Raw genomic sequence first — 9,741 nt, 5'->3', positions numbered from 1 at the left:
GGTCCCAGTAAGCATGTGCCTTTGCGACCCAAAGAGAGAATATGAATGTCCGCGTTGGAGAATGGTTGGGTCTTGGGGATAATGAGTCTGAGCATGAGGGGAATGAGAGTCATGGGGAGTGAGTGTGCAGACTATACATCGACGCCCCCGATAAAAGTGTAGCTGGAGCCCCCCCCGATGAATCGATGAAGAAGAAAGAGACCATGGATTGGACAGAGGGGGAAGACACCAGGAGTTTGTTGATGAAGAGAAACCGGTAAATCGTAGCAAGACTCAAAAGATAAGCCGTATGAAGACAGGAAAGAATACGAGTTCCACACTCACATAATCTTCCCCTTGAGAAGAAGCCAACCCAGAATCACTCTTGCCGCTAGATAAGTGCACTCGATTCTCTTCGACTTTGTGTATCCATTGAGGGTTGATTTTTCGAAAGAGGGGTCCTGTTCTCGGATAGGATTCGAACCTGAAATTCGTTTTTGGATCAAGAGATCTTGTTGTTGGATTGCATTCAAGTGTAGATATATCCTCCGTATTCCATTGTCATTGTTCTCAGCTGCAGAGCCAGCCATCATCCCACACCTACCACGGTCAACGTATTCCTTTGAGAATCAAGTCGGAATAATAACTATAAAAAAAGGACTATGATAGGTGAGCTTCATAACTTTTTACCTTCATCTTCTAACCGTACAGTAGGTTACCTTTGATGACAATGTCCGCAGAGAGAGGAAAAGTCAAAAAGTTCAGACGAAAAAAAAATCAAAGTCCATCGCGTCGTTTTTCCTTTCGACTTTCTCTTTTTTCATCTTTCACTTCTTTTCTCATCTCTTCTCTTAAAGTACCTCGAACGCTTCCCACACACTATGGAAGACATGGCTTCGTCTCCCTCTCCACCTCTCAGCCCTCGCAAGACAACTTTCCAACCGCCTCCTCCCCGCTATGCGACCCACTCAATCCATATCCTCATCTTCCCCACGTTTCATTCGCCCACAACCAGAAGTTATCGACATCGACAGCAGTGACAACGTTGACTCTTGCCTTAGGGAGATGCTCAGTCTCTGGGATCGACGGATTGGGTGATTTAGGACGACTCAGTCTCTGGGATCGACGGATGGGCAATTTAGGACAACTTGCTTTTCTACCAGGACAGCAGGATGAAGTGACTGCAATACAAGAAGAAGCAATCAATATCTTATTGGAAGAGAAATCAAATGGGCGAATGACTGAGGTTGAACTCACAAGTGACTTATCCAAATCACCATTTGTGTGAGGCTTTATAAGGATCTGATGGAGATTCATACGTTGTGGGGTGACATGGAAGGGAGTTTAATCTGCTGCTGAGAGTTGAGAAAAATGTGTCGAAGGCGTGTTGGGTAGAGAAAAGGCCGAGATAATCGTCGAACAGGTCTTTCAGAGCCAGCGGTAAGTATTCCAATTCAATGTCAAACGTGAACGAGTGGAGACAGCTCATGTTTAGAAAGGGAAAGAGAAGAAAGTAAAACATGTGTGTGAGGTGGATTCTCATCTGACAATTCTGTCCAAGCCCTAATGGCCCAGACAATGCTATGTTAATCTTGGTTGTTCTATCTACTGATTCCTTATGTAACGTGCCTACAAAATGATACGAGATGCTACGTAATCGTCGAGTGAGTCGTCAAAATTCAAGTATATTCCTATTGGTATCTTTTCTACCTACAGTGGGGCGGTGGGCTTTTTCTTCTTTGTGGGTGGGGAGTGAGAGCCTGGACGAGAGTGGCAACTGAACACCATCTCACTCCCTCATATGATCACAAAAATCCTTTGTCACAGCCGTCGAATAACTTCTCTCTAACAGACCGACGGTCGACGAACCTCGGCTAACTTGACACTTCTGAATCAAGCACTCCCCGGTCCATCCAGCGTGCCGATCCAGGTTTAATATAGCTCATCGTCTGAGACGAGTCAATGGCGAACAACCTTCTACCCCTTCGACCTCCTCGGCCAGTTGTTCCACAAGTCGATCCGTCGACACCGATAGACACGGCTCGACGATCTCTTATGCTTGTTTTAGTCCCGATCCCTGTTGATATTGACATACGGGCTACGAGTTGTTGTATGACATGACAGTAGTGAGTTGTTAACTGTTGAGATGAGTCGATCTTCGATATCCGATCCTAGTTCCATTCATAATTATCTATCTCCTTCCGTCCAGTCGAATGCATCCCAACTGAACCATGATCGCAGACCAAAAAGCTGACCCCAGGGGAAAAAGATAACCCAAGAATGATGACCCTGTCCCGTAATTTCCCCATGAGGTATCCCCAAAACCTCCTGTTCGCAATCATCAACATCGTCGCCTTCAGCCTCAGTATCATCTCCCTGCCCAACTGACCCTCGAGTCCTCATTGTACTCACTAGAGCTTTGCATGCACAATTAGGCCGCGTAAAATCTATCAGCGATACATGTCAAAACTTCCAACCCGCGCCGACGTATCCGCCGTCCTGGGCAGCTGTGCAAGGTGGATTTGAAGGATGTTTTCCCGCCATTGTGTTGTGGGAAAGTTGGATAGGCATTTTGCTTAGCTACCAGCTGGGCGGGGTCCAGTAGTACGTCGAGTATGCGCTGATAATCAGCGGTCGCTCTTCCTCGTTTGTCTTTGACATCTACGCCTAGGGAGTTGATTGGATTCTCGAATCCTTGGGTATCTCCCTCATACCACTACCTCAACGACTGCTTCGGCATCCACATGGACCCCAGGAGGGTGGTCAACTTCTTCCACGCTTTGGGTTTGAAGCTGGGAATCAAAGGCTCGCTTACCGAGGTTAGAGACCCGGCTCCGCCATAGAACTCGTGGCCATTCTGGTCGACTCCAGCCTCGGGACGGCTTCACTTACCACCTCGAGACATCATGAATCCTCTATTCTCTTCATGACGTTACCTCTGGGCGTTCTGCGACCTCGTCCAAACTCCAACACATCATCGGCACTCTCGTCTGTGTTTGTTCAAATCGTATTACAGAAAAAAGGGCTTATCGAAGACGAATGTGGATGGGACTTGGGTGGCCAGTGTTCTCCAGAGGTTTGAGAAGATCAAGTCACAGTCTGATCGTTTCCAAAGTATTTGATCCTTCCAAGACCGTGTCTAAGACATGGCTCGATCGATTGGGAAAGGCTATGAACTTGATACGAAATTTGAGGAGGAATGGTGGGATGGATGAGTAAGACGGTCGCTGGGTAAAAGTACCGCTCGTGGGTACGCCCTGAGAATCAGTTACTGTGACTTTTACACTTTTTCACTGAAAAGGATTCCAAGTACGATCAGGGCACATCCGTAATGCAGTCATGCTAAAGACTAAAGACTGAATGAGACTGTTAGATGAGATAAACAAGACAGTGCGGGACATTTCAAGGATGAACTGAAGACTGCGTTCAAGACTGGGATCAAAAGTGGGAAGAGGGGTTAAACTCACACCCGTATGTTGGGGATACGACAGAACCCCGAGTATCCAGATGAATTGCCCACCAGGTTGAGCATTGAACTCTGGTATGAAATCACACTACTCCCTCCATTCGCTTGACATATGTTGTCCATTTGCTTTGCATGTTCATCGGAGGAGTGTTCATCGGAGGAGCATGAGCGATCCCAGAGGTACTGTACTGGTAATCCTACTCGTCTCTGGTAAATTCCGATTCCGAGATGTGAATTCACAGGACGAGTCAGCATTCCTGAGGGTCAGCCATGAGGAAGGAGCAAAATTTGGACAAGACGTAAAGAGAAGAGAACGTACCATGAATTCTTAAACGACGTGGAGCCCGAGTCAGTCGTCTGGACCGTTGAAAGATGTTGGTCCCTTGTTCATCGAGACCGTCACCTTACGACTTGGGTCTTTGGGGTTGGGATCATCATTTGGCTTCTGGTGAGGTCAAAGTGTCTTTTTGATATCGATGGAACGGATGACGGGGGCGAGGGGGTGAAGAGAGTGGTTTTGAGTCATGGATTTTTCAACACGTTGACGGATTACTTGGCCTGGTCGCAAGGAAGGTTTGACCTGGTCGGATGTCAAGTTAAACTTTGTCCCTTTTCCCGTCAACAAGGTGGTCGATGGCAGGGAAGAGTTTTATAGGTTTCAGGTGGGTGGGTAGTCAGGATGAGGTGAATATAGCGAGGATTTTATCACAGGTCAGTCGGTTTATTGCTTGTCACCCTCTTCATGTCTTGCCCTTGCTTGTTCTCTCTCTCTCTCTCTCTCTCTCTTGCTTTCTTTTTACTCTTTCTGGCTCTGTCGACTCTGCAGGAGGACGAGTATAATGTGGTTTTGCCTTCTGCTCCGAGGATAATGAGGCGGGATCGAGGGCATGATGCCGATGGTGACAATGGGGAGGGTGGTGGTGGTGGGACTGATGATGCCGGTGGTGGTGGTGGTGGTGGTGGGAATGATGATGCCGGCTGTGGTGGAGAAGGAGGACGAGGAGGGAGTCACAACTCATCTCCATCCGATAGAACATCACGTTCTCGGAGTGAGGCTCCTGATCCTATCAACTTGATGATGTTTGGGCTACTATCAGCTACCGGTGAAAACCCTTATTACGATCCAGACCAATAAACTCACAGATATTTTACTCTTATCGTAATCGCTATATCAATCAAGCGTTTCGCAGACGATGCAACTTTCTCCATACCGATGAGTTGATCGTCGTTGAGCACACAATCTTTATCGCCAGGGTTTTATCAGAGGGGATATGGTTGACGAGCAAGTGGTTAAGCTCAAGTTGTTCTATGCTCGTCAGATCTGGCCACAACGAGAATGAGCAGAGGAAATTATTTACCTTTACAGAGGACCGAGTGAAAATTTTGAGCTGCAGGATGGAAATGATTAGGAGGACTGAAGGTCGGATTACTCGGAATGACGTCTATGTATTCCTGTATCTTTCTTGAACTTGAAATTCACTTCACTCTGCGTTTGAACTCCCACTAGGCGATGACGGAGAATCCTCCCCTTGGAGTATCTCGACGATACCGGAAAGCTTGTGTGAGAGATGGCCCTTGAAATCAGCTCGATTGACACGAAAGGGGGTTGAAATGATACCATCGAGGCGAACGAGTAAGTTAGTGAAATGAAACTTACACTTCGAATCTGACTTTTCTTCAACTTTGCACACGTCTTTTTCAACTGTCCATCCGTCTCCTTCAGCTTCTGTTGACAGGCATCTTTTTCAACCTTCAAACGGTCCACTTGGATCTCTAGCTCGTCACTCCGACCTTGAAAAAGCTCGAGTTGACCCTTTAACCTCGCCATTTCCTTTTCTACCTTTACGTTTCTCCTGGCTTGACACTCGGAGGCAAAGGTTGCTAACTGACCTGCGATTGACTTGGCTTCTAGGTCTGCACGGTCGATCGCTACCACATCCATCGATTCCAACTCTGCCTTCCAATCAGATTGACTGACGAAAGGGCTGGTCAGCTCTTTGACCAAAGCAAGTCGCTGGCTGATAGTGAGATGACGCCGATGACTATAGTTGACAATTTCCTTGACAGGGTCATTATCAAAACTTGAATCAAGGTCGTTGAGCGCTCTGCTATGGGAAGCCATGTCGTTCTAGAATGAGTAAGTACTTATAATAGTATGAAAGTGACATATGCGCAACCACAACAAGTCTAACGTACAGGATATGTATGACACGTCATGCTACCCCATTCTACCTAACTTACCGTTAGCAGATTGTCATTGTGGTCATGGTGATCTCACCGTTTCATGGTATAACTTGTCCCGCACATTCCACCACAGTGACCGACCCTAGACCCTCGGGCATGATCAGACCTCCTCCAGCCTACATGAACAACGAGCAAAGGGTGTGGGGGCCAGAAGGAGTGTACAGAGACATGATGGCCAGGTTGTGAGCGAGAGTGAGAGTGTCGGCCTCATGAGTTTCCGTCGTCACATCGCCGTCGGCGTCGGTCTGCACGTCAGCCTGCAGCCTGCAGCATGCAGCTGGGTTAAGGGAAAGAAAAGAGAGGCAAAGGGTTAAACTCACCGGCGCCGGTCTCTGATCTTGTTCCGTCCGAGCCTGCTTGTCTACATTTTGAGCCTGAATCTGACTAGGAACAAGGGGAAGAGGTAGTAGAGCAGTAGGAGGAGTAGTGATGGCCCACTCGAACGATTTGGATCTTCTGCTGGGTCCGATACCGGGGGAGAACTGATCAGGATGAAAACCATCTGTGGATGGAGGAGGAAAGGGTTCATGATGATGTCGAACAATTTCCACTTCCCAGTTGTCGTTGTCCTCCTCGTCCTCGTCCTCTGTTTCTTTCCCCATCTCTTTCTCCTTCCCTTTCCCCTTGTGTCGTGGGTTCTCCTGCTGCTGGTCCTGCTCCTGCCGCCCTTGCTGCGTTTCTTGCTCCTCCTCCTCCTCCTCCTCCTCCTCCTCCTCCTCCTCCTCCTCCTCCTCCTCCCGACCCTCCACACGCCTCGTCGACCCGCCACGCCCAAGGCGAGGTCGCCCGATCTTACCACCTCTGCTCATCCCAGCTGCCTTCCTCTTCCCAGTGGGTTGCTGAGAAGGGTAAGGAGCTCGGTAGGGTTCCACCGTGTTCCTGAAAGCGTCTCTCGACCTCCATTTTCGTGCTCTTTGCGGCATGATTCGATAAAAAGGAATGTTTGGTGCATGATGAAAGACTAGTTACCCGCAGCCGGGGGGTCCCCCCACGTCACCCACCACCCTCCACCAGAGACGTCACTAGTAGTACTAGTGTTCGAAAGCGTCACTTACACCACTGTTTCCGATACACCACTAGCGTTCCGACTTATCTCCGAGGTCATAGGGAGGTTGATAGGTTGAAAAGTCGATTTGTTGAGTTGATATGCTGATTTGATAGTAGTATTGATAGGTTTGAAACATCGTTACATATCATCCCCCTCCCACCCGTACTCGACACTAAATAACACTAGAGTACGAGTACGAGTACTACTCTACAAAGTTCAACATCTACCTCTTCACTTGCCCATCAACATGTGAGTTCCCCAGATCCAACGCAAGGTCGACAATATCAACATCAACTATTGATTATATCAAAGTTTCAACTCTCATTAGCAGAAGAAAGTCGATATTGATCATCAAGACGGTTTATGAGGATAACCGATCATGACGGAAATATCAACTTGTCAGGACAGAAATATCAACCTTTTGATTCATTCGTCTAGCTTGTAAAGTTTTACCCTCTATATTCCAAGAACGCTACGTTGGTCGATTCATCACACAATCACACCCTTCAACCTTTATGCTATTTTATCAAACTAGAACATAGTTCTATCTCCCTCGACGCAGATCCCAAAGTTCGACGCCCTTCAACCTTTATATTATTTTACAAAACTAGAACTATGTTCTATCTCCTTCGACGCAGATCTCAAAGTTCGACACCCTTCGACCTTTATATTATCTTACAAAACTCGGACTAGGTTTCATCTCCTTCGACGCAGATTTCAAAGTTCCGACCTTTGGTCTTGATAAAATCCCTCATTGATGATTGAAAAGAGGGTGTTACGACTGTACTTATACTTAAGGTTTAGATAGAAACCGGAATGGCACGGAAAGGATTTTAGCTGGGAAGCCGTTCTCCGGTTTATGTGTTAGTTGGCCGGTAGTTTTTCAGTAGGTTAGGTTCCCTAATGAGTACTTACGACGAACCACTCAATCCCTAGTTTTGACTTTGAAGGTTTTGGATCTGTTGACCATTGGTCTGAAAGATGGAGAGGGAGAGAGGGAGAGAGAGGGAGAGAGAGAGAGAGAGAGAGAGAAAGACGGTCATTTGTGGATTATCTATGTTTCTCCCATATGACCAGATAAATTCTTTCCAAGGCCGACGAAGAGACAACGATGGTTGAACCTCCTCCCCCTCCCCCTCCCCCTGGGAATGAAAGGAGAATCCCAAAATCGATCTTTCACATTACTAATTTACTAAACAACTTGGCTCGCTCTGCACCCGGGTGGACGGGGGGGGGGGGGGGGGGGCCAAGTGAGCAATCGGAGAGCGACGGGGGCAAGTGAGCAATTGGAGAGCGACGGGATTGCATTCTTTCCCACATGATTTTCTCGCACGATATTACTTATACGAATTGATGTACTTATCATCCCCCTCCCTCCAGGCCGAATGGCATCGTATCATCCAAAGAGACGTTTTTTGTAAGGACTCGATCGATCGGTACCGAAATCGTCTCCAATGTGGAAAGGTAATTGCAATTGAGGGCATGTATGTATACTTCTAACTACTGGGGTTTATATCTACTAATTTATGTCAGGCTGATTTACCATGGAATGTTGTAGTTTATATCTACTAATTTATGTTAGGCTGATTAATCATGGAATGTTGTAGAAGGAGAGAGAGAAGAAGAAGAAGAAGAAGAATGATAATAATATATGATATGGTAGAATGTGGTAAACGAAGGTAAAAAGGAAAGAAGAAGATATATAAAAATGGATCCTTTCATGGTTACTTCTACTACAACGTTTATCCAATTGGTTACTTCTACTCCAACGTTTCTCCGATTTAGTGATTTATGATTTTGGATGGATGAAAAAAACTCCCCCAACTTTTGAGCGTTAGAGATTTTGCTCAATATTGTCACGACCAGTACTTATAGCGAGATCAACTCTCACTAGCAGAGTTGATATTGAGCCTTTTAGGACGGTTTATGATCGCGGGCTTGCTACCCGGTCATGACAATATGACAAGTTAGGATTTTAATGAAAAAGTCAACTTTGGGTTTTTTTTTTTCACTTTGTATTTACTCGATGGATACACTCCATTGGGTCATTTGACGACTTGAGGTTCTTAAACGTGACATTTTGTGCTTCTCTTGATATTTCATCGCAAAGGGTTTTTATGTTATGGTCTCTCAAGGTGAAAAGTGAAAAATGTTATATAATGAATACGTAACTTGTTCTTTTTCTTCCCCTTGGTCCTTAATCTGTATTGTACACTGTATATTTCCGGTCCATAACTCGTATAATGAATGTGTCTTCTCGGGATATAGTTGTACACTGTATAATGTATCTTCTCGGGATATAGTTGTACACTGTATATTGTATCTTCCCGGCCCATAACTGTATATATACTGCTGTATCGTATACCGAGTTCAGAGGTGGTTTGTTGGAAAAAAAGACAACCAGCACGGATGCAATTGCAATTGGGGATTCCCACTTTTTGCATAGCTGTTGACAGTGATGGGTAACGATGGGATGCATTTTCGAAAAAAGTTATCGGCAATCTGTTGGGTTACTTTTGTTTGAATTATTAATGGTCGTGATTTACTGTTACTGTACATGACACAATCGACATTCCACATGCGACCCCAACCACTCAGGCCTGACCGAGAGCAGTGAATGAGTGAGTGAGTGAGTGGATGAGTGGATGAATCAATCAACATCGGATGCATTTTTTCAATTTTCATCCCAAAATAAGAGTGAACGAACAAACGGCTCATCGGAAGGAAGCCTATAAGTCATGGTGCTTTCCCACCCTCCAACCCTCCTAGCCTCCCACCCATACACCATTCAACGACGTCGACGGGAATGAGCACAACAAATTCCACGTGAACAAAGAATAGTTTGGAGATGACACAAACGTCAAACGTGATAACACTCACCGCATGATTACTCTACTACCTCGTTGATCATCTTAATCATACTCATACTCGGCCGACCCAAATATGTTGCCTTTATCCCATTGAAAGAACCACACTTGTTACTGTTTGGAATTGGTTCAGAAGC

The 9,741-nt window shown here is 46.1% G+C and overlaps 4 protein-coding genes across 4 annotated transcripts in view; 1 reads left to right on the top strand and 3 right to left on the bottom strand.

The window, feature by feature from the left end:
- TREMEDRAFT_74982 (uncharacterized protein) overlaps positions 1-1,259 on the bottom strand; it is a gene marked incomplete at both ends in the record, with an annotated part of 4,606 nt that extends 3,347 nt beyond the window's left edge. The window contains 3 exons of the mRNA XM_007008517.1: positions 325-463; positions 989-1,135; positions 1,237-1,259. Of these exons, the coding sequence (XP_007008579.1) occupies positions 325-463; positions 989-1,135; positions 1,237-1,259 (309 nt within the window). The remainder of the gene's footprint in view (positions 1-324; positions 464-988; positions 1,136-1,236) is intronic.
- Positions 1,260-1,853: 594 nt separating this feature from the next.
- TREMEDRAFT_66473 (uncharacterized protein) lies at positions 1,854-2,884 on the bottom strand (the record flags this gene model as incomplete). Its single annotated transcript, XM_007008516.1, has 5 exons — positions 1,854-2,077; positions 2,235-2,340; positions 2,392-2,426; positions 2,564-2,599; positions 2,872-2,884. The coding sequence occupies 5 exons, from the start codon at positions 2,882-2,884 to the stop codon at positions 1,854-1,856; spliced, it is 414 nt and encodes a 137-aa protein (XP_007008578.1).
- Positions 2,885-4,187: 1,303 nt separating this feature from the next.
- TREMEDRAFT_66472 (uncharacterized protein) lies at positions 4,188-4,580 on the top strand (the record flags this gene model as incomplete). The annotated part of the gene is made up of 1 exon (XM_007008515.1): positions 4,188-4,580. The coding sequence occupies one exon, from the start codon at positions 4,188-4,190 to the stop codon at positions 4,578-4,580; it is 393 nt and encodes a 130-aa protein (XP_007008577.1).
- A 346-nt stretch (positions 4,581-4,926) lies between these two features.
- On the bottom strand, positions 4,927-7,780 carry TREMEDRAFT_66471 (uncharacterized protein; the record flags this gene model as incomplete). Its single annotated transcript, XM_007008514.1, has 7 exons — positions 4,927-5,019; positions 5,103-5,402; positions 5,424-5,550; positions 5,810-5,934; positions 6,010-6,568; positions 6,745-6,838; positions 7,681-7,780. 7 exons carry the CDS (start codon positions 7,778-7,780, stop codon positions 4,927-4,929), a joined length of 1,398 nt encoding a protein of 465 aa, XP_007008576.1.
- Between the last annotated feature and the right edge of the window lie 1,961 nt (positions 7,781-9,741).

Source organism: Tremella mesenterica, assembly GCF_000271645.1.
Source record: "Tremella mesenterica DSM 1558 unplaced genomic scaffold TREMEscaffold_23, whole genome shotgun sequence".
In the NCBI taxonomy this organism is placed as follows: domain Eukaryota; kingdom Fungi; phylum Basidiomycota; class Tremellomycetes; order Tremellales; family Tremellaceae; genus Tremella; species Tremella mesenterica.
The sequence above is the reverse complement of the archived record's forward strand: the minus strand, read 5'-3'. Positions and strand labels throughout refer to the sequence as shown.